This window comes from Ischnura elegans, chromosome 1 (genome assembly GCF_921293095.1).
Source record: "Ischnura elegans chromosome 1, ioIscEleg1.1, whole genome shotgun sequence".
Lineage (NCBI taxonomy): Eukaryota > Metazoa > Arthropoda > Insecta > Odonata > Coenagrionidae > Ischnura > Ischnura elegans.
The window spans coordinates 135,287,136-135,312,834 of NC_060246.1; the positions used below are offsets into that span (position 1 = coordinate 135,287,136).

Sequence of the window (25,699 nt, forward strand, 5' to 3'; positions counted from 1 at the left end):
TGAGTCCGGGGAGGACTCTAAAATAACAGAATAACTGCATAAATAATAATACATTGTTTGTTTTAGGTAAATTATGAACATTGCAAGACATTTAGGTGAAAGTTTGGGTTATCCGTATTTTCCGATTATTCGTGGCGTCTCTCCCCATCATTAGCCCAGATAATCAGGAGTGCACTGTATTTGAGACTGAGAAGAGCCTAAGATATTTGGAATTGAGGGAAAGGGAAACTACCACAGTATGGAGGATCATGGAAAACAGGTGCAAAAGCCAAACCTTTTTTCCTGCTTGTTTGAGCAAAGGCAGGAGCAGGGAGAGACTTTTCACCAAAGATCTCACCAGTGTACCTCATACAAATCAGGTATGAAATAGATACATATATTTCCACATAATAAAACCCAATTCATTAATGAAAAGCATATTTTTAATACTCTTTACATTTAACTTACACTGCTACAAAATAAAATACATATTTACAATCATAAAGCACATTAAAAATACTCATTATTCAGCTAAAAATTAATGATGGAATGGTATTAGAATAATTTTGAAATATGTGTATATATTCTGTGCCTTACTCTTTGAAGATAATTTGGTATAATAGGTCAATAAACTAAATAAGACAGACAATCTGCCTTCCAATGATTTTTTCAATGTTGGTTCCAAACATAAAGCAAATTCAAAAGAGTGTAACTTCAGAGAGAGAAAAAAATTACACAATAAAATTTTTAAAGTCTGAATGAACATTTAACAATTAACATGCTTGCGGACATTTTCTTGACTATCAATAATATTTTCAAATTTTTCAAAAGAAAAATATGCCTTTACTAAACCATTAAGTTCGAATAATTTATGTATATGAAAGTGTTTTAGTTAAGGAACATTGACTGTGATTAGCCTTCAAATCATAGTGTATCCTTTGACATGTGATTGGTTAACTACTTTCATATACAATGCAGGTACCTATTCCTCATACTCTCCACCTCATTTCTCATGATTATATTTTAGCAGCCATGACTAAACATAATTTAAATGCATACTCGTAGATCATTCCCAACTTGAAACATATCAAAATGAAAATAAATTGAGTTTTTTAAATTATGGCTGCATAATCATGACATGAACTTGACATTGCATAGAAATATGCATTAAGTCATTCATAAATCCATTTATTCCAGAAAAATTCAGTAACACATCTGAATGACTCTTTTTAGTACATACATACATTCAAGAACAAAATATTACCCAGAAGCCCGATGATAAGGCTACCCGGGTGAATGGACCATTGACCTTTCTTTTGAAAATATTTTAGGAGTTTTCAGTTTAACACTATCTTGACCTCTGCTTGGTAAACAGACCTTCCTGATGCATTCCCTATCGTAAGAAATAAAATCATAATTAGCTATAACAGAACACCAAATCAAAAGCACGAAATATGAACACCAGAGGATAGTTCCAACAATTTGTACACACAAGTAACACATTTGATTATCTATCTCTATTATCTCATTCATTAACACAACAAAGGAGGAGCATAGTAGACTATAAGGTAGAGAATTAATTAGAATGAAAAGCATCATGCCATCACCATTATCAAAAGGATCTTTTAATAATAATGACACTTGGTGTGTTGCAACCTATTGGGGTGCACTAAATAAAATTGTGTAACATTAAAAGTTACTGTACACATTTGACAGCATAAAAGATGCACCCTTATTTCTGTAACGCAAGCACAAGAAAAATTCTATGCGATGGCATGGCACACCAACAACTTAAGTTAGTTCCTTTTAGATCTCATACGATCACAAAAATCAAAGCAAAATATAAAACAAGCTTGATTGTATAAAATATGATCTACATAAAATATAATCAAGCTTGTTTGATATCTTGTTCCCAACTCCTTCGATATCGTAGAAGCGAGCAAAAAGATGGTAACATGTAATAAAATAAATAAACAATTAATAATGTCGCATATTAGCATTGAGCTAACTGATAACAATAGCAATTACAACATTCTTCAATTGAATTCTAAATATATATTATTAAATATAATGTAGTCAGTATTGAACATTAACCCATGGAGAGCAAACCTTCAAATATAAGATGAAGGCGATTTTTTAAGCTATTATTTCGGTACATCTTATACGCCACTAAATACGGTAATTTGAACTTCCAAGAAGTCAACTCACCAATGATTGAACTTAGTAGTTACCACAATGGGCTGCTGTTTGAAAGTGATTGGTCTTGAGCGATAATTCCAACAAAAATACCAATCCCCTCCCATATGCCGAAAGTATTAACTTTTGCAGGAGATGCAAAAATCACATGCGTGGAAACATTTGCATATTTTTCTACATAAGCATGGATTTATAACCAAAGTTATTGACATATCTAAGCGATGTTTTTTTTTAGATTTTTGGTATAGACTTACTTCAATTTCAGCTTTATCTCTTTTTGAACATACTGCAAGAAGCTCAAAAAACAAGTACTTTTGGAGCCATATGCATGATTCTTTGGTCCAACAAATTTGATATTCTCATAAAGTATTTACAGCAAAAAGGGCATCAGGGAAAGAGTACCATCTTCATGCCTTCACAAGTGCCACAGAATCTTCGTAATTAGTGTTTAGTGTGAAATGTAAAAATGATCATTCATGCAACTAAAGTGGCCATTACGAAATGTACTCAGAGTTTCTATAAATATATGTATTGGTTTTACTTTCTATAATATCTTTGCTATTCCATAATATGGGTAAACATATGAAACCATCATATCTTTCCTGTACTCGTGGTAAATCATAATTCCAAGGTATGATTTGTAATTATTCAAAAAAGCTCATTGATTCAATTCCCTAATATTATTTCTGATATTTTTTAACTTATCGTCCTTGAAAAAAATCTCAGTATCAACAGATGAAATGGATTAATCAAAATTTAAAAAAATAATTCATTATGCGTTCACCATCAGAATTCAAATCAGTGAGAGATTGTGTGACCTGTTTCATCCCATAATACTAAAATGTTCACCCTTCTCTCTAGTCACTACGGAAAAATACATACATACTTATACACGTTTAACAGCTATGGAGGAACCAAATTTAAAAAATTGGAATTATTTTCCTCTGGCAATGGCAGAGACAGATTGAATCCTATATCTCCTTATTATCATAGCATCAACAGAAAGATGAGAAGAAAATCTAGCAAACTTCAGAAAATTTAGTTGACATGAACCAATCTGCATAAGAGATCCGTACAAGAAATAAAAGTAGAAAAGAAATAAGGAAATCAAAACATGCCAACATATCCTTAACAAGATAAAGACATTACTCCTCATATGGGGAGAAGGAAGTATGAAGTGTGTGTGCCTGGTACTTCAATGTCATCTTGCAAAGACAGTAGATTCCGTTTAATGGGTCCACCGGTTACTTGGGGCAGCCGCTTAATTGGGGCAGATCTTGAAGAACAGAACCCAATATAGGAATATCCCAGAGTACCTATTCTCTGCTTAATTGGGACAGCATGCCGCTTTATTTGGCCATGAGTCGGCGACATAGACTCTATACTCGCGACGAAATTAAATTTTTTTTGTTTTCAGAATAGTATTTTTTTATATTTTCCTCCTTTGATTTACTCTTATTTTTAACAAATGCTCCTATTCTTGCCCTATTTTGAAATCTCTTGTTGTTATACTATCCGCAAGGGGATAGGACTTTTCTTTAATAGGACTTATTAAATGACATTCATTCAGCGTCGCCCGAGGCTGTGAAAAATATTTTTAACTAAATTTTTAATTCTTAAAAATGATAATAAATTAACTTAACTCGCTGATTTATTAATCAAATTAATAGTTTAATAAACTTATGCTGCATTATAAACATTCCTTAGTCTTCTTTCCATCATTTCAACGTTTGTTTATGCCCATATACAGGATAGTTTGCCTAATTGGGGCAAAGTGCACAAGTCCCGATATGTCCCAATTAACCGGAATCTTCTGTATATACCTATACATACATATAATAAATTAGTAGATATACCTTCATTACAGGAATTTCAATGCAAAAACCACTTTGGTAATCAGAAGTATAATTTATTTAAATGGTCATCTAATGATTTTATGGAACTTCGGGAGGAACGAAGGAAAGATGTAATGTATGATATTCTGCCATGGTTTACAAGTTATGGTACTAAATTTCTTGCACCAGTTACAGGCGGTCCCCGACTTTCGTACACAATGCGTTCCCGAAAACGTGTACGAAAGTCGAATGTACGAAAGTCGAACCATTGACTTCCATACTAATTAGGAGTTACGTTCCCAAAGAGCGGAAAATACGTACTAAAACCTTTTTTTTCACGGAATTCATTTCAATTGACTTAATTTTAATAATATGTTAATAAAACTCCTCAAATCATCTAATTTCTTTCGAAAATACGCAGAAAATGCAAATAAAAGTTTAAAAAAACAAGAACTCCGTAGGCCATCGAGTGAAACTTCCTCTCGGCGTTTAGTTTGGCATTCCACTTATTACGTCCGCTATAAATAAAAAGACATATCAAGAAGCATAATAAAATGTAGTTGTTGAACCCGCACTCTGGATACCTTTTAATTTTTACACCAAAATTCGACATTTGGCAGGTGACATATTCGTGATCGCGTATATTTCGCATGTTATTCAAAAAAGACAAAAGACAAACGGAATTCGGGTGATATTTCGTGCAATATCGTTGCTGAAGGTGTACATGAATCAAACAGCACTCAAACGAAAAAACTTAATTAGAAAGAAGATCTTACTAGTTTTATTGAAAGTCATTTGATGATGTCTAGTCAACTTCTTTTGAAAAATATCTTCAATGAAGGCTTTCTTCTTCTCTTGATAAAGGAGCCTGTAGCAGGCAGTTTCTCTCCCAAATAAATCACCTAAATTAGAGTCAACTACTAACAATTCCCTTTATTATATACGTTCGTATTGTTCGCATATACTGCCATTTGAAACAATTGAATGTTGGGATGCGCAATAAACATCGCGGGAATTTAAAAAAAATTACCGACCAACGTCCGAAAGTCCGAATTTAGCGTACGAAAGTCAAGTAAAAGGTGTCGATTTTGAACGTACGAAAGTGCGAATTGTACGAAAGTCGATGTACGAAAGTCGAGGACCGCCTGTAATTACTTACACTTCATCATTCACGTAAGGATTTAACACTAGAATGCCAAAGGGTGTCATTTTGACACACTGCGCGAACATTTTTTTCAAAGCTGGCCTTTAAAGAGTGTTGTAGAATAAAATATTTCAAGCTTTTAATTATTTTCAGGGCTTAATAAGACGACAGCGTTAGGGATACCCCTCTCTCTTTTTTCCGTCTTAAAAATTCAAATTTACCTCGAATGCCGGAGGGTGTCATTTTGACACCCAGTATATTTAATCATTTCTTCGTTCGGTTAAGGTGTTTCGTGGGATGCGGTTTGATTATTACTATCCAAATTAGTATTTTAGAATGGTACAGAAAATTTTTAGTACTTCTTTAGAAAATTTATTAGCTTGCGAGGTAAGTATATTCCGCTCTATTTGCAAATGATTTTCCTTGAAACCAGCCAAATTTTACTGCAACGACACTTATTTGCCGTGAAACACAAGTGTAGTGACGCGTGCAACAATGCAGTTGGCTTCTGCAGCCTCTGTGTTCGGCTGCCTGGTGCGGAGTTTAGCAGACTGGCTCGCTGGCGTGTCATGACCAGTCGAGACGTGCTTCTCGACTTACATCGGTAGTTCGGTCCTGATAATGGCTCTGCATAGTCATGTTACGCCAGAGCAAATTATTGCAATAGTAAATGATATTTCTGTCTTTGATGCCATGAACTGCGTGCATGGGCATCTAGCTTTGTTTGGTTTACATTGTAGTACTTCAGTTACGAAAGATAAACATCTTAGAAAGTACACACGATTGAGTTATTGTACCTACTACATACCATGTACGGTATTAGCGATGTGTTCCTCATTGTGTTTGTAGACGAACCTGGATCAGAACAGGCAATCGAACAGAAGAAATTTATACATAGCCGTGAGGATGTGCGCCGACGTGGAAGGGGCGCTGGCCAGGCTTCAAAGTGACGACGCCTTCTCGTTCAAGACCCTAACTAAGAAGGAGATGGCCATGCTGTGGAACCATACCCTGGGCTACACATAACCTTTGACGAACAGTTGTTCCCAAACAAAGCTAGATGCCCATTCATGGCATCAAAGACAGGAATATCATTTGCTATTGCAATAATTTGCTCTAGCGTAAACGTCCATGCAGTGCCATTATCAAGACTGATAAATATGGGCAAAAATACTGGGTTGTAGAGGATAAGGATAGTAATTATTTGATAAACGCATTCCATTACCTTGGCAAGGACAACTCTCATCAACCTGGCGATAGCTTTACAGATCATGCTGTATTGAAACTTATGCGGCCCTACATGACCAAGGGCAGAAATATCATTACTGGCCAATTTCACATCACTTTGCGTGGTTTTACTCGAAGAAAGGGTACAAGCCTTTTGGGTATCATAAATAAGAGAAAGAAGGATATCTTTGCTGAAATAAAAGCGCATTGGGAGGATTTGCATTCAAATAAATTGTACAAAAATGGTTACGTAACACACCGTTTATCAAGGCAAACTCTAAACTCAGGTCTAAACTCTTTTCGCCCTCATGTTAGCATTAGTGACAACTCTAAAAAATCGCCCAAAACTGAACCAGAACGGGCTAGAAACTGTCAAGCAAAGATAAAATGCAATAAAAACAGAACTGTTGGTTTTTGTTAACTGTGTAAAAAGTTGGTATGCATGGCCAACACAGTGCGAAAGTGCCAGAAATGTAAAGAATCTGCAATTTATATAAAGCTTTGTGGAAGTCTGTACAAAAAAGTATTCGATTTCTTTTTGTGTTATTACGAAGCTTTTTTTGTTTTTACAAAGTTTTTGTGTTTTCTTTTATACAATTTTGTAGTTAAATAGTCGTAATTGATTTATTGTTTTCAAATTTTCATCTTAAAAGCAAATTTCCACATTCGAAGAAGAAAACCATATGCAAAAATAAATGCCGAAAGCAAAGAGAACAGATTTTTTGGCGTGAAATTTTTTTTACTTCCAAGGAAATCTCTTAAAACAACATTATTTTTTTGAAAATATTAAGGAGCCAAAAACAATTATTACAATGAGGATGATGCTTTAACACGAGCGACTAAGAAAAAAATAATCTGCAACATCACACGGCTAAAAGAACATGGGTGTCAAAATGACACCCTCCCGGCATTCTTGGGGCATGCCAATTTCCTGGCATTCTAGTGTTAAGGGAGTGTTGAAGGAAGAAATGAGTTCACTGTGTAAACATTTGCTGAGACGGAGAATGTGTTCAAAATTATTATTTTTGTGCTGCATTCAGCATGCACGAATATTTGCACTACTGAAATTGCAATGCAAAGGAATTTGTAAATAAGGAAATCGATTTAACTTCAGTCAGCCACAAAAGTAAACATACACCTCTGCCAAGCCACCACCTCCGAAACCACTTCAACCACTAGAGAAAGCCACTTCAAATTTCTTATCTTCAGTTGGAAATGCTTTTGAAACCAGGCATGAAAAGAGGAGTATAAAAAAGAATTGTAGGAAAGGAAAAGTGGTTGGAAGAAAATAGTTCGTAATAACACAAAGAGTATGGTCCACCCTGTCTAGTGGGTTTTGCATGCAAGTGACTCAAGAGAACTCCACTCAAGAGAAGAAACTAATAGTTTCAGCAAGGGACTGACATCATAACATGAAACTACAACCTCAGGCTCATTTTATATCATTTTGGCAATTAAAATTTAACTTTAAGCTGATACAAATACAGTAGAACCCCGTATTTGCGTTATCGGAATTTACGTTTTCCCGCAAATTGCAAGTTTTTTTCTGGATCCCGTCATATTTCCTATCTCTCCAATGTAAATAGAACCCTGTATTTACGCCGTATTTTTTTCCTTTTCCCGCCATGTGCATCACGACGTGCTGACTAAAAAAGATTATTTGCGTACTAAAACAATTAATCGTGCATATCAGCCCTTAACAACTGTCTTTTGGCTTCCTTTCGCGCATTTGTATTTAAAAATCCAAGAGAGAGAGACGTATTAAGAACTATTTTCGAGAAGAATTTGAATGTGGCGGGACAGAACGCCACTAACGTCGGAAAGTTGAACTACGTCATCTCGTTTTCTGTCAGCGGCGAAAAGATTCACGATAAAAAAGTAGGTGTTTTGAGCAATCGAGCTATGTAATAATGCAAGAACTCCTGAAGGAATGTTGACAATAATCATGTAGTCGATAATTTGATACGAGAGTTTGAAAGGAAACCAGACGTGATGAAACGTGATAAATGCCGGAACTATAAAACTTGACCGACAACTGGGATCATTTGCGCAGACTTCAACAGTTGCGTAGCAATTATGGGTTAATTAAATACTTAAAAAACTTATTTAAACTTGAATTATCCCATTTAAAAAGCAGTGCATCGCAAACTATTGTAACTTTCAAAAATTATGAAGTCGCATGACAGTTTGTACTACCGCACTTGATCGCCGAGAAGTACTTCAGATACTCGTGTGTTGCCAAGTTTATACCCTCAATTAGTACGGGAAATAGAATTTATCCGGCTTGAAAATGGAAATTCGAGGTGAAAAACGGACATTTTTAACTGACGAGAGAATGAAAATTTTAGATCTAGTTGATTCCCACACTGGAACCCGCATCGATTCAAACGCTGGCGAAGCAACTCGAATGTTGGGACTGGCAATCCGATCGGATTCCCAGTCTCAACATTCAATACCGCGGTGAAAAATCGCGATGCCATTGTAAAATATGCAAACCAGTGCGGACGCTTATCAAAAAAGAGAATATATGTGAAGAATTACAGGTAAGAAGAAATAGAACAAATTGTAAAAGACTAATTTTTAGGTGCAAGATCATCAAATGTCCCTGCAAATGGTGTCATCTAAAGGCCTGTTTACATAGTACATTAACCCGTACAAGTTAATGTCTAAATTATGAACACCAAAATGCACCGTGTATTCACTCAACTTGTGCGTATGCATGAACAGAAAATAGAACCTGTTCAAATTTGGTTCATGCATTCATAGTCGGACTTAGGGGCAGGGGACGTGCCCCCCCCCTCCCCCAGATTCTTAAAAAATAGACAAAATTTGAATACGGTTATCGTAGGAGGATCTATGCCCCCCCAAACACTTAAAAAATATGCAAGATTTTTAATACAGTCCGGTTATCATTGCGTTCGTTTTGTATAACATGGTATCATTGTGCCCCCCCCCCCTCCAGAACAAAATCCTGGATATGGCCTTGCTTGTGCCCCCCGGAAAGAAATCATGGATCCGCCCCTGATGGTCATCATTACGTTCACTTTGTTTTGTTTATTACTCAAGGAGGCTCAATCATTTAATTGAATAAGAATAACTTTGAAATAAAAATAAAGAGAATTTTGTAAAGTCATTGTTATATCTTGTTTTTAATCTCAATTAAGACAAGATCTTTTGCCTGTCATGCCCTCTGTGCCCCTCCCAGAAAAAAATCCTTGATCTGCCCCTGCCTACATTCGTACACGCCCCGTTCCGGTCCACAAAAATCATTCATGCAAGCAGACATTAACTCTTACGTGTTAATGTATTAAGTAAATAGGCCCAAAGGCCCTTGAGAAAAAGTATTTCCGCACAAGATTGGAAATCGAAGATTCCATGGCATCTATAATGGTTGGTTGGATAGATTCAAAAATAGGTGCAGTCTTGTGTATAAGACGTTGAGTGGTGAAAGCAAAGATGTTAACATAAAGACCGCAACTCTGGTAAGAATCTGAATATATCAGAGTTCTGGAAGGTTACAGCCCAAAAGATGTTTTCAATGCAGACAAAAAAGGATTATTTTTTAAATTTTTGCTGCCATCAAAAACACTGTGCTTCAGAGGGAAATAATGTTATGGAATAATGCTTAGTGAACAATTAAAAAATTAACATTTCCAAAGCCAGTATATGAATAAAAGTGAAAATTCTCCATTTCCCACTATTTGCATTTTCCCGCAATTTACACTTTTTTTCTTGGGTCCCTAGAAAAGTGTAAATAAGGGGTTTTACTGTATGTCAAAACTAGACGATGGTTTTAATATTTTTTTTCCCCTCTGAGACTTTGGGGGGGATCTATCCCATCATCCCCCCCCCATAGTTACGCCACTTACAAGGGTCACAAAGGGCTATATTCAGTAAAGGCTAAAATTAAAGTAGTTTTTGGAGACACTTACGGCCGTATTCATAGTTTCCTTAGTAAGCTACTAACGCCAAAGTAGCGTTCTAAGTAGTAGCATACTAGCAAAATGGTATTCATAGATCGTTAGTAAGGGCTACTAAGCTTAGTATGCTACTATCTTAGTAGCCGGTTCTTAGTCGCCCTCCGGCCTTGTCTATGGGAGCTACTAAATATGGCGGACTGTTGTGGATGATCGAACTCCGGTTTTATTTGTATACTGTTATAGAGTTTTTATGCATTTGTGCCAAAATGGAATACGAGAATCCATTCTTCAAGTAAGGCAGGCAACGTATGTAGTGTAATTGTTGACAGGAATTGAAAGTTTTTCGTAGCTGCGAGGAAGCTACGACTTGCAGTGAACTTGTGCCTCTAGTGTAAGTGAACACAATTTGTACATTCAATGCGCCCCTAAGTGAATTTATTGCATATAGACGATGAAGTAAAGAGTGAAGCGACAAGTGAAGTGATTTTTGAGAGTATGAGCTACGACAAAATTATTTATTTATTTCATACTAGTTTAACCATTTCAATCAAAGGTATCTACTAGCTGTTACGAAGGGGATATGTTTCATATTTGAAGCAGTTGTTCTTTAGGGATACAGCAAACAATTATAAATTTTCATTCGTTTGTGCGCTTTTAATTTGTGTTTGATTATATTTTCAAAATGGCGTCTTCAACCATGCTGCCGAATTGTGGCTCCTGCCAAAATCCTTTTCTATCAAGTGAAAAGTTGATTTACTGTGGTTTTTGCTCCACTATTGTTCACTCGAAGTGCTCTGGAATGGGTGAAATTCATTTGAAGGCCTTAAATGAGACCAATTTTCTGTTTTGGAAGTGTTTTCGCTGCCGAGTGAACAACTTCTCTATCGCCAATATGGCTGACGATATTGAATATCTCAAAGCCGAGATTGTGAAATTTAGGGAGAATCTAGCTGTGAACACCATTAAGCCAAAGAAAAGTGTTACATTTGCGAAAGTTACTTCCGATAATGCTTGCAATGACACCGGTAAGCCTGTAGTAATTTCTCATGTGAACACGAATGGTGTTGCGTCATCCTCAAGCGAAACCGTTAATATTGTCACACCATCCCCTGTTATCTCAAATGAAATTCGAGAAATAAGTTCTAGTGTGAAATTAAGTGGTGTTATCTCATCTCCTGTTAATGACCGAAAACAGGAAACATGTTCTGAGAGCGATGTAAGTCATTCTGAAGTTGATCGTGATGGTTTCCGGACAGTGCGTTCTAAGAAAAGTATTAAGAAACAAAAAAACAGAAAAAATGGCGTGTTTGGCTCTATTACTCAGGCAGACAACCTCTGCAATAAGTTCTCCGGTTTCCCTCGCCGCGCATTGCTGTATGTGGGGCGAGTTCAACGAGAGGCTTCGCCTTCGGTAATCACTGGTTACCTAAGCAAAAAATTTCCTCAGTGTAACTTTCTGTGCGAGGATATTTATGTCGGTGAGCAACACCGCTCGTTTAAGGTTGACGTGCCTTGGAATCTGCGCGACGAACTTTTAAAAGGCGAGAATTGGCCCTCGGACGTGTATGTGGGTAGATATTTCCCCCCAAAAAGTCGTGCTTCAGCTGAAGATGCGAATAATGTGATACATTCAGCCGTAGGCCATCCTTCTCTCGGCGTCGTCACCGAAGATTCATGTGAACATTCGGATGATAACTCAGTGAAACAACAGATTTTCGGTGACAACAGCATGAGTAAGGCTAAATTGTCCTGACTAACAGGCTCATATCCTGTTTCGTTGATGGAACCGAATCAACAATTTTCTGCGGTCAAAATCGCTTCTTCTTTGAGCATTTTTTATATTAATGCTCAAGGTGTTCAAAATAAAGTGCTGTTGCTTGAGCAATTTGCTCATGACCGCGGTGTGGATGTACTCATCCTCAGTGAACACTGGCTGTCTGAAAACAACATTAGTGTGTTTTGTATTGATGGCTTTAATCTCATAACCTCCTTTTGTCGCCATGTTTATAAATGTGGAGGGGTAGCTATCTATGCTAAAGCTGATATTAATATTAAAAAACTGAAAATTAATAATTGTAGTGAAAAGACTTTTGAATGTGTTGCCTCATTGGTTAAAGTTAACCTCTCTGTTTTTGCTCTGATTGCTGTTTATCGTTCTCCGTGCAGTAATATCCAGGATTTTTTTAATGCTTTAATTGATGCTTTGCTGCATGCATGTGGTGTAAATGCAGATGGAATACTCTTGTTTGGTGATATGAATATTAATTTTTTGGTAGAATCCTCCATCAAAACTGATTTTGTGAATTTGTTATCCTCTTTTGGTTTATATGTAGCTAATTCACAGCCAACCAGAGTAACTACCAAATCAAGTACTTTGATTGACTATTTTATTACGAATGCCTCTTCATGTATCTCCTGTGATACCATATGTCCAGGTTTCTCAGATCACCTAGGTATTAATGTTTTGCTGAGGTATACCTCAACCTGTAATAAGCCTGCTCAATTCTTCCCCAGACGATTTTTCTCTGCTGATGCCATCCAGGAGTTTGTTTGTGAGTTATCAAGTGAGTCTTGGGAGGATGTATCACAGACTTCTGATGTTGATGCTAAATTTAAGGCCTTTTTAAATATATTCATGTCATATTTTGAAGCTTGTTTTCCCATTAGAAAAGTTAGAAAAAAACACCCTCACGGTGGATTCAAGCCCAATTCCCCTGAGCTGAAAGCCCTATCTGCTCATGTACGTGAACTTCATTACAGGAGTAAATTTGTTGACAACGCATTTCACAGTGCATATCTTGATGCTCTAAAGCAACTCAAGTCCCGTGTTATTGGCGAGAAGAAGGCTGCCATTAATAACTTTCTAAGTAAATCAACTAACATTATTAGAGATACTTGGAAAGTAATTAAGGAGAATACTAACTGCCCTGGCAGCACTAGCATTGATTTTGGAGGTATATTGGAAGATAACCCTGAAAATATTGCTGATAATTTTAACCAGCAATTTTGTTATTTGCCTCTTTCCAATCGGTCTACTCGACCTATTTTGCAGTGGAGGACTTCTCCTCACTCTTTTTTTCTACATCCCACTGACCCTCATGAGGTTCAAAGAACCATCATCTCCCTGGGTAATTCCTCACCCGGGCCTGATGGCATTCCTCCTAGTATTATAATAGCTTCATCAAACTTAATTGCTCCTCCATTGACTGATATCATCAATCTCTCATTCAGCTCTGGTGTCTTTCCCTCTGCCCTAAAGCTGGCCAGGGTAATTCCAATTCCCAAGAAAGGCTGCCCTTCAGAGTCTATTAATTACAGACCTATTTCCATTCTATCAACATTTTCAAAAATCTTTGAAAAACTCTTCCATCATAGATTAATTAAGTACCTCCAGAGATTTAATTTAATTTCTGACTCTCAGCATGGTTTTAGAGCTGGCCGGTCCACTAATTCTGCTATTTTCGAGTTCCTAAATAATGTTATTCTTGGACTGAACAATAAACATCACATTTTAGGCATCTCTTTTGACTTCAAAAACGCTTTTAACAGTGTGGATCATGAAGTTCTCAAGTCCAAACTTCAGTGCTTGGGAATCACTAATAACTCTTATAATTGGATATCATCATTCCTTAGTGACAGATCGCAGTTTGTGAGTTACACTCATCAATCACTTGCAGGAGTGGTGGAAATTAAATCCAGTCCCTTGAAAGTACCGGTTGGAGTACCTCAAGGTTCTATCCTTGGTCCTCTACTGTTTCTCCTCTTCATTAATGATCTTCCTAAACACTTCTCATATTGCTCCACTGTTATGTATGCTGACGATACTTCTAATCTCTTATCCGCTAGTACTTTACCTCTCTTGGATCATTTGGCCTCGACTACAAAAGATGAGATGTTGCAGTGGTGCCACCTTAACAGAATGGTTCTGAATGAGGCTAAAACCACTTGTATTCTCTTTCGCAACAAGTTCTCTCATGAGATTCCTACTCTGCCTCCTCATTCGGATTTCTCCACCTCGTCCACCGTGAAATTATTAGGTCTACAGCTTGATGACACTCTTGACTGGTCAACTCATGTTTTTGAAATTAATAAGAAACTTTCAGTAGGTATTTATATGATAAGGAAACTCTCTCCTCTTGTTTCTATATATGTTCTAAAAGCTGTGTACTTTGCCAAAGTACACTCACTATTGTCATATGGTATCATGTTTTGGGGTAACTCCCCTACTGCAGCTAAAGCCTTCTCTTTACAGAAACAAGCCATTAAGGCCATCTGTAAAGTTCCAATACGAACAAGTGGTCGGCCACTGTTTGTGTCCCTCAAGATCCTCACACTTCCATGTGTTTACATTCTCTCATGTGCCATGTTTGTGAAGTGCTATCCGTATTACTTCCGTGTTAACTCTGATTTTCACAGTCACAACACTAGATCAAAAAGTGACATTCACAGTTATCTGTATTCATTTAGACAATGCCAGAAGGGACCATATCACTCTATTGCTGCAATCTACAATAGGCTTCCCTCTGATATGAAATCCCTTTCCTCAAAAAAGGTTTTTAAGAATAGATTGAGAAACTTGCTATGTAACAAAGGTTATTATAGTGTCCAAGAATTTTTTAATGATATTTTATAAATGTTATTAGTGTTCAAGAATTTTTTGATATTTTGTAAGCTGTGTTTTGTGATTCTTTTATGTCTCTCTGTATCTTGACGAAACCCATGGAAAATTGTATCCCGACGGAGTTAATAAATATATTATTATTATTACTTATTCTAGTAACTTTATCGTGAGCCTTCGGCAGTGTTTACATTCCGCGTATTTCGTTGCACTGTTGTTTTTGTTTTGGTTACGGTACGAGTGATAGTGGAGAGTGAGATTGGAAGTTTGTTGATGTTACAATTTCTGGTTTAAAAATTTGTTTCAGCCTATTTATTTCATTGTCTACGTAATGGTAATGTGAAATAGCATCAACTGATTCTAAATCATTAGTGATGAGTGGGAAGTGAGATGTGAAGAATTCTTTCGAACGTCAACGAGTGCAAATTCTTTTGGTGCGTGCAGAGTGATTGGAAAACTGATTATCATTGTTTACTAGAGTTACGTTATAGTGTTTTAAATTAAGTGTGAGTCAAGATTTTCATTGAACCAGTTGATTCAGAATGTACGGATTATAAGTGTCATAAAGACAGCTCGTGAAACGTGAAGTGAAATGTTGTGTGCATTGTAGTGCTATTTGTGATATGATCAGCAATAAATAAGTAAAACAAGTTACGTTAATTATGCTTTGTTTTTTACATTATCCACCTCTAGTAAACTATATGCCGTATATTTCCGCACGCTGTAAATATTTGAAATATTTAAATGTAGCGAAACAGATTGTTGTTTCCTTGACTAACATTTTAGGAGTTGAAAACATATGTTACTAATTGCTCGCATGTAGGTGTTTGTAACGTAATAAATGTGTATCATCCACACATTTATCTCAATGTTATTTTCTTAACGTTTCATTTCTGCATTGCAAAAGTTTTCGTTTCTACTCCGACATTGAGGTGTATTTCTGCTTTCCGAATACAGATATGTATAATACTGACGTTGCTAGTTATGTTTTTCCATACTAATCACGCATACACTAATGGAAACAAATATCAGAAGAGCAAACAATATGCAATGTATATGATCAATAAATATACGGCCGTTTGTAAAGCAATAACTGCATCTTAAACATACAAATGCTTCGGTATTACTCATAAATCTACCCTTTCCCAAAGGTATTGCATAATTTTTGTGTACAGCAATCAAAAACTATGTCTGAGATGTGATATCACATCGAATTATCCATTATGAAGTAAAAATTTCAATGCATTTTGTTGAATCAATTTCTCTTGTTTGATAGTGTTACGCATTTTGCGCGCAGCGGAGGAGTCAGATGCAGTGTTGTCAAGCGTAGCCTAGCGGGTTGAACCCAAATCGCTACCGAGTATCGGCTGCCGAGCTGGCTAGTAGTATACTAAGTTAGTAGCTCTTAGTAGCTCACATAATACAATCCATGAATACCATATCTTAGTAGGCGACTAAAAGGTCTTAGTAGCCGACTAAGTTAGTCGCCCTACTAGCGTGTTTAAGCGGAAATCTATGAATACGGCCGTTAATAGTTATTGTCATCTTTTTTGTCGCAGACTCTTATATGTAGCATCAGGACATTATTGAGTGTTCTGATCTGCAGGAGACGACCTCTGCTATTAATCAAGATATAAAGATTTGACAGATATTCGTGCAGTGAGAAGACATTCACAAGTTGTTTAATGCTGAGAAAACCTACACAGCCAGTGAACCTCCAGACAAAGTATATTAAGACCTTGGCTAGCCAGTCACATAACTTCTTTGGCAGCTAAAGCTTCTAATCATGCCAGGGCAATACAATGAGTTTTTCAACCATTGCGAGTAAAATAATGTGGCCATATAGTCATAGCACAAATTTACAAATTTGTAAGGTGTGTTAGGTAAATTGATATCGTAAGCCATGAGAGTTTATAGTATGTAGTACATAACTGAACATGGCAGCAAAAATATGAACTGAAATTAATCCTTCCATGTCAAGATGGGTCAGGCAGTCACATTACAGTTACCAGAGTAATTATAATTTTAGCAATAAAAAATAGTAGGCAAATGCATGGAATAAATCTAAAACTTTTACCATCACCAATTCTTTGCCATTTTCAGAATACGTTAGGGGAAGCTTTTCTTCTTATTAGAAATAGCAATGATTGAAGACTTTACCGATTGCATCAACTACAACCGCATCACTAAACATGTAAGGACAACTTTTAAGGGGCATAAAATTTGCCAAAAGCCATCGCAAATGTTTTCTGACATCCAATACACTTAGATAAAATCAAATGTTGGCAAGTTTACTAGATAGAACCAAAAAATGGTGCACAAGAATCACTTCCACAAATTCCACTGATAAATTTTCATAACTTGACTTAATTCCATGTTATCAGTCTTCATTAACATCTCAAAGCTAATAAATCTTGATAGTCTAGGTGGCTTGGCATGCAAGTATTGCTGATAATGATATGAAGAGGATAAAGCAAGAAAAGTTCTAAACGCATGTGTATTTATGGAATATAACAGTGTTTCTCTCCAACCACATTCAATTATATCAATAAAAAAAACTCAACTAACCCAAGACGCTTATCTAAGCTCTCCAACCAGCAGCAACTATCTTACGGTTGATCTCGGCAAGGACGGCAGAATATAGGAGACCCTTCTCAGGGGTGATGCCGGCCATGAGATCCTCTTCTTCCTCCTCTTCGATCATACCCACACTCACTGCGTTGCTTCCCCCTCTCCCACCTCCCCTCCCTCCCCCTCCTTTCCTTCTCCTCCTCTTCTTACCCGCCTGACCCCCACCCCTCGTGAGTCTCGCCCTCCCATCTCCTCGACCGCCCCTCGTTAGGGGCCCAGAGTCATCGTCTTCATCCTCCTCCCCCAGCTCCTCGTCATCGTCATCACCCCCTCCCTCCTCATCATCGTCCTCGCCTTTGAAAGCGCTGTTTTTATGGTGCCTCGGAGGGTTTGTCCGGACTTGTTTCGCCTGCAAAAATAATTATTAATAATAGATATTAGAGATAATTTTAATGGTAATCTATACTAAAGAAGATATTAACACACAATAGGTCTTCTTTCATCTACACGGAGGAGTGCTCTACAGGGCAACTTCCACTGATGAATAAATACACAAAACAATTTCACATATTGAATTTCCAAATTTTCCACTCTACATCTAACTGTGTACGAAATTATACATGGGATAATTAGTTGAATGTGGAGAGACTCCCTTGAATGCTACTTTCTCCATCATGGTAGGAGACTTTGCAGTGTATCACCATTTCCATTTGAAGACTGTTAAAAAAGCAGGTGAACAATAAAACAATAAAATACTAAATCTGCATTCCACTGATCATTAGGGGATGATAATAGAGCAATACAGATGCATAACCATATGATATCAATAGATTTATGTATATTAAAAGAAATATTTACCATTGAAGCTAGCCAAGTGTGGTATGATAAAAAATTAAGTAATTACTCTAGAAATGAAGCCATTCAACCTCATCTTCATTGACTGACTTCACACTTGATACCTTTTTCACACCTAAGGCTGGTTTTGTTAGGTGATGGAAGAACTCACCCCAGGCTAAACCATGGGTGCATGAATACAAATATTCAAGATAGTAGGGTTAGCCTCTTTTCCTGGTGCCACCTAGTGCCACAAGGACTTTTGTACGAGGACATGCAAAAGCTCCAGCATTTGACCCCAGGCCCAAGAGTCAGTAGCCAAGGGTTCTCGACACCAGGCCACCGTGCCACTGGGAGTGCTGACAATACCCCATTTATTGCAAGCATTTCATAAGCATTCATATTTATTATGTTTAAAAGTAACAACAAATACTAATTAGAATGAAAATCTAAATGCATTATTCAATCTATCACTGAAGCTATAGCCATGAAGGAATACTAAAACTATGAGCATTTTTTCCTGAAGTTATCTGAGTCAATTGAAGATTCAAAATAGAGCTACCTACCAGCCTCTGGCAGATTGGGATACATACTTTTAATGAAAACCTTTAGCAAAAATTCACCTTCAAAAATGGAGTCAACACTGTAATCTTTGATGAAAATATTTGGTCTGTAAATGCTTCACTTACTTCATACCAACTCCTCTGTACACATTGTCTCATGTGCACAGCTTCATTCTCTTTGACCTTGCTAGTAAACTAAGATGAAGCTTAAATACCTGATGCTGACATTGGCCTTTCCTAGTAATCTCTTCTAACAAAATAAAATCTCATGCCATCAGTCTGACTCAGTTTATATAAATTTGTTACTTTTCTCTTCTTGTGGTCAATTTTTGATGTTTTTTTATATTTTTTCATAATTTTCGAACTTATTGAATTTCGAACTTAACTAAGATTGTTTAAAAACACTATCATAGAATCAGTCCATATTAAAGGTGGCTTGAGGTCAGATATTGGCTTAAAAAAGGACTATGTAGTAGTGCTGACCTTTTTAACTAAATCCTCAGTTGCCGCAGGCAATGCCCAAGCATTTTTTCATGAGCACTGAAAAATGATACTTATTTTCAGAAGTAAAATCCTGAATAATTACCTATGATAAACCATATACATGCAACAACAAGCAGAAGATATAATTTAACTCTTTGATTGCATGCTTAATAGATAGTTTAATAGCATATAAGTGAGTTTCTTGATTTCACGATAATTCCAAGTTCGAACTGTTTAACCATTATCTGATAGTGATTACAGTCATTCAATCAAACTTATAGGCAAATATTCTGCAAGTTAGGGGTCAATTTTTCCCCTTTTGATACGATCCCAATTAACGTATATAATGTGAATTACTCTTGCTGACTTTTTTTTCATTATAATTGGCATAACATGTATTCCTTTTTTATTGACTAATGAGTCCCCCACACTTTTATCACTGATTGATAATCCATCCAACCTAAGATAAATATCGATTGCCTGTTCAATCCATGAAATATTATTAATTGAGAGGATTTGTATCAGAGGGCAATCCAATGGCCTCCCTTCCTTTGACAGAATAAGGAGATAAAGCTGGTTTAATTAATATGTTGTAAGCTTAGTCAACTCCACACTATTAATTCTATACAAACTCAACTGATTTCAACACTCCTGCTTCATTATCAAGAGGAAATACCAAGAGGAAGAAATAATAATTGAAGTTAAACAGCTGGTGCCACCAATACTATTGAGTGGGTGTAAGTCAAAACAACTTGAGGGAAAGTCACCACATTATATGCAATACAGCATTGACTGACTCTCATAATGATTAATCGATATTAATTATAATAATATTAGATATACATTAATTAATATATTGAATAATAATGTCAATGAAATGAAAAATCCCAAATCACATGAAATTTCTGCATTATATTATAAATCAATGTGAAGGACACTAAATATTACATTAATTAACTTTTTTGCTCAAGGAATGAAGTTTTAACCATCAGATTTCATTAACAAATAATTTTAATGCAATTGATTCACTTTGGCTTCACTATGTCAATATATATCCTACACTCACAATATAAAATAGCTTTTAATTCAAAAACCTTTAATTGAATACAACAATTTGTAACATAGATTTAGTTAATACCCAAATATGCTAGAGGCAAACCTAGTGACTATAATTCGGCAAGATAATGTGCAAGTACAGCATCTATATTATAAGATGATTTTCTGAACTAAAATTCAAGATATTTTTCCACCATAGGCTATGAGATGCTTAGTCCATAAATTCATTCTCAATGACTAAGTACTAAAAAGTTATATATTAGGTTTACTGTAAATAGCTGTGAAGAGACCAAATGGGATTAGCATGTGAACACACTGATGAATGGAGAAATGAAATAAATTCTACCATTTTTTAAACATTTGTATTGCCTGAAGCAATATCCATGTCATACTAATAGGAATAGAAAAGTATTTATTACAACTGTAAATCCATGAAAAGTTACAGTTAATAGAATTATTGTGGGACATAACATTTTTTTATCTGATATAATTCAAGTACATAATAATTTAATATGAATTTTCTGAAAATAAAATCATAGTTTTCATTACCCCTCAATATCCTTACAATTTATGCAAGTGATCCATTTGTGTAGATTAATAATCAGTGTTTTAATGTAATTGGCACATCATATGCTCCAGTGTAAATAATGTAAATTGTTAGATATACACACCATGCACCAGCACAATTGGCTTATGTTATTTTTATTCCATCATTTTTAACATGAATTCACGTTGAATTCTGCTTTTCTGACAACTAATCCTCCATGCCCTCAAAATTATAATGAGCAAATTTAATGTACTCCCCCAAGGCACTCCATTTTCTTTCTGAATCAATTCTTCTCCTTGTTTATACTGTAAAGGCATAGATAATTCTATTGGGGACGTTGGCACCTAATATATGGGCATTTGTGGGTGGTCCTAAATTTTTTTCAGTACCACTAGACCAAACTTTAGCCATAGTTATCTTCACATTAAAATTACACTGTTAAAAAAATGAACACTGAAGAATAGATAAGTCTCAAGGTGAACACTCATATTGTTATAATATAGTCAGCAAGCAATAAAGGTGAGGTACACAGATTGAAGCACTGACTCAACACATTCATTGATTAAACTCCAGAAATATGAACAAAAAAGGGGATAGTTACCCAGGATTAGTTCAATAGTTAGGGAAACGGTACAAAATCTTTTTCCTTTGCTAAAATAATTGCACACTTTAATTCCCATAGTGAGAAAATACCGCTGATGTGTGGCCTGTTTAAGTGGCTTCCTATACCAGTAAACCAGAGGAAATTTAAGTTATATTACCCAATCGCATTCTGTTCTTAGAGGTTAATCCTAAATAAGCAGCTGCCCCATTGTCCGCTAGTCCAAATAACTGGATCCACTGCACTCATTACAGATACAGAATACCATTCTATAGTACGGTACAGGTAAAGAAAATATATTTACACTCTGATGTCAACAATTTTTTATCAAAATGAGATATTTAACAACTCAGCCATTAATAATTAAAATACTGTTGTGAGAAATTATAATATAATTTATCAATATTCCTTTAGTTGAGAAATATAAATTGCATTATTAAAGGCATTGGTGTATTATCCAGCAATAAAGGAGCTGCATCACTTCAAAGACATTTTAGAAAGAAAAACAGACATAAGTGGATTACAAAATATTCGAATCCTCTTCAAGAATTCAAAAATTTAAAAAAAGTAGTAAAACTCAAACAGTCAGTATAAAAATGAATGACAATGGATCAAAGGCATTATCAAACAGAAGAAGGAAAAGACAAAAAAGGATCGACCAAATCACTGAGTTGAGTCATTCTAAGTACTAAGCAGCAAAATCTAACTGAGAAAACATACTGAGAAGATTAATCATCTTAGGCAATTTAAAAATATGTGCATAGATAGTTTTGCTGTGCATATAAATAAAGTTTAAGATAATATCTCGACATGGCTAAATTTATGTTCAAATTTTAAATACGTAAGTACCAAAGAATATGGATAAAGTCCTTCCCTGAGATCAAAAAAATTTGCAATAATAAGAACTATTTTTCAAATACAATGACATCTCTGCAGCCCATAGCAACACTTTCTATCACTTTAGTGGTCAAATTGTAAAGGCAGCTGGACTAGTGACACATGACCTTAGTGTAGATTTCCTAATAAAACTGTGCAGAGGAACCATGGGACTGCTGCAGCCACAAAAGCATTATTTGAAGCTCTCACGTCAACATTTCAAAGGAGTTAAATTTTTGGAGGGTTAAGTATTTAATCAACCACTTGCATGAAGATAGCAAGATTTATCATCTTCAAATCTTTTTATCATGAAAACTTATTCTCATAATTTAGGTGCACCCTTAGATAGATCTGTTACATTCTCTAACCAAGGGGTTAAGAATTGCAAATAAATTTTATTGAGGTCTCCATTTAAGAATATTTAAATTTCATTCACAGAGATGAAAGGAAGGCATTTAAATCAAAATCTTATGTCCAGATAGAGCACATATAAGTTGAAACAAACATTTTTCCCTGGATAGAATAGCAGCTGAGCTAAAAATTCAATATCACCCAAATTCCTAACAAATGAGACCTGAATACAGATTTTAAGAGAGATAAGAAATGAAGTTCATAACTGAAGCCCCATCATATATGATAATTATGTACGTGGGTTATGTACAGGTTTTGACTTAGGTACATCCTAACCACATCATCCTTTAATTAACATAGAAACTAAGTTTTAGTCAAAGTGTATATGCATTAAGGGACACCCTGCACTACACTATTTTGGAAGATAATGAAGTCCAAAACTTTCTTTATGCCTGATATATTATCAGGTCAGTCAATCAAACCAGGTAATCATAGCATAAAAGAATAACTCAGTAAGTCTAAATCTAGATGTAAGATTCTAACACACCATACTATTTTCCTGTTTTGAGTTTTCACAATGTAATACTGAAAATCTACTACTACAATGTACTAAAAGTCCAAAAGGATGTAACAATGAAAATATCATGATAAAAATAAAAAACACTGGCTAATAAACTATGAGTCAAAGCACACAGCACACACTTCACAGAGCTATGAAAGATGTTCTAAAAGTTAATAAAAAACTGAATCGTCAGTGGGTTCCCTACCTTTTTCATTTGGTTGTCGTATTCCAAGGCATCGTAATAGTTAGGTTTAACCCTTCGAACTCTCTCCGTTCTTCTTCTCTTCACGACTCCGTCGTCGTCTCCTTCCGCACTGGCCCCAGCAACATCTTCAGTTGGGGCTGTCGATCGCACAGCTGATGAGCCTCCACGTCGAGCATTAAAAAAGCTGTGGCCACACCGACATGCTTTACACGCCACTGGTAACTACGCATGAAAAGGGAAACACTGCGGTATATTTTAATGCCATTAAAGATGAGTAAAACGCAGCGAACTTAACTAGATTTGTTTTCCATCCCTAGATTCAAATTATAAATACGTCGAACAATGGTTTTTCGCCACTACACACACACCCATTGCCACGTAATGTGGCCATCGTCGGAATAGTCTTTTTTCTTTCCATTTGCAGAGAGAAACCGTAGTGGTAGAAAATATTGATTCCCATTGAGGATACCAATTACATAAATAGAACGAATGAGTAGGTGAAGATCCAATTGAAGCCAAGAAAAAGCTAATTAGGCACAAAGAGGGTGCAACGCTTTTTATCAACGCGGATAACCGACAACACATGGACCAAATGCATACATTCGGAGAGAATATCCAATGAACAACGATACGGAGGACATAATTGATTACGAAAGGAAGCCACGAACGATTAAACTAGCACGACAAGTGCCTTGACGTTTCGTGGCGTTCAGGCCAAACCAAACAAAAACAACAGAACATTTGAAGCGAACGCTCGGGGAATCAGTAAAACCCACTTCCAACTTCACCATGAATGAAAAATGTACAAATAGCCAGAGCAAGTTAACATGACGAGCAGATTTGGCATACTTTGTTCATTGTGAAGTAGTGACAAAAGCATTGGAATATGACAGATTCAATAGTTAAAATTGCATTTTAAATTAGTGAACGCACTCGATTACAATTAATCTCTGCATGGAAAATACAATCGGCAGTGACACAATGATGCAACTCGACAATAACTGATATTACGTTGAAAGGATACTTCTAGTCATGCCTACCAGCGTAAAAAATAACTTCAGCTCCTTCGTAATGCACTGTCTAATTAGACACGAAGGTTTTAAATAATTTGCACCAAATACAGATATCAAGCAAAACTAACATCTACAAGTTGTAATTTACCTGCTGCTCACACTTGGGGCAAGACTTGGTTATCATTTTATTCTTAGGCATATCTAAAAGTTATTTTGCACTATAATTAAGAAATCTTCGGTCACTTTATCACGAATTCATGATTCACTCCTTATCAAAACTCCTAATTTTAAATCAAATCACTTGTTTTTTTTTACTGCTTATCAAACCGCCATTCATCGTAAACGAAACAAGCTAACAAATGCGCTCGTAGAAGCTGCCTTAATTGTGATAACACGTTTTTTGTCTCCATATATGTCTATAGTATTTTCGATGGTTAAAATTGCTATTTTACAGTGGATGATCAATTATTTACGGAGCACCGATAAACGCCACAAATTTTCAATTTTTTACACATTTTGCCGCCAACAGGTGAAGGAATGGTTCCATTATGGTTTTGATTGTTTGAAACGGTTGATGTAAAGAAAAACTTTTCTTTTCTTAAGATCGGATAATATTATTTATTCGAATTTAATTGCACCTAAATTTCTGTTAAGGTGGATTTAAAATGTATTATGACTCACATGCCTTGAGGACGGACAGCTTTTAGTCCAAGGACGCCATCTTCGGCGCCATGTTCAAACTCATTTATATCATGCGAGTTGCTGAATGGAGACGTCTGCATTTGATATTTTTGTAATAATATAAGTAATTTATAAAATTTGATGGTATTTTATAATAATTTATAATACAAATATTTATGATTTGCCGTCAGTTTTTCCCGCGAAGCGAACTACTAATGTTGGTTTGTAATGCGAGGCTGCGCTGTATAACATAGTGTTACTCAGTTTTTATACCTTTATCCTCCTCAAGGGGACTCCACTATTGTAATATTCGTGATCCTCCGTAAGAAGATAGATAAGATATATTAATATCATATGAGGAGGTGAGAAGCCAAGGGGCACAAGTGATTTTCTTTCTAAACAGAGTAAGGTACAGAAATTGATGATAGAAATATTCA

At 35.8% G+C, this 25,699-nt stretch overlaps 1 protein-coding gene across 1 annotated transcript; it reads right to left on the minus strand.

Annotated features, from left to right (window-relative positions):
- Positions 1–404: 404 nt before the first annotated feature.
- On the minus strand, positions 405–25,215 carry LOC124170530 (UPF0547 protein C16orf87 homolog). Its single transcript, XM_046549309.1, has 4 exons — positions 24,730–25,215; positions 23,569–23,790; positions 17,488–17,899; positions 405–1,372 (listed from the first exon to the last, which is right to left on the minus strand). Exons 1-3 carry the CDS (start codon positions 24,778–24,780, stop codon positions 17,501–17,503), a joined length of 672 nt encoding a protein of 223 aa, XP_046405265.1. The 5' UTR covers positions 24,781–25,215; the 3' UTR covers positions 405–1,372; positions 17,488–17,500.
- Between the last annotated feature and the right edge of the window lie 484 nt (positions 25,216–25,699).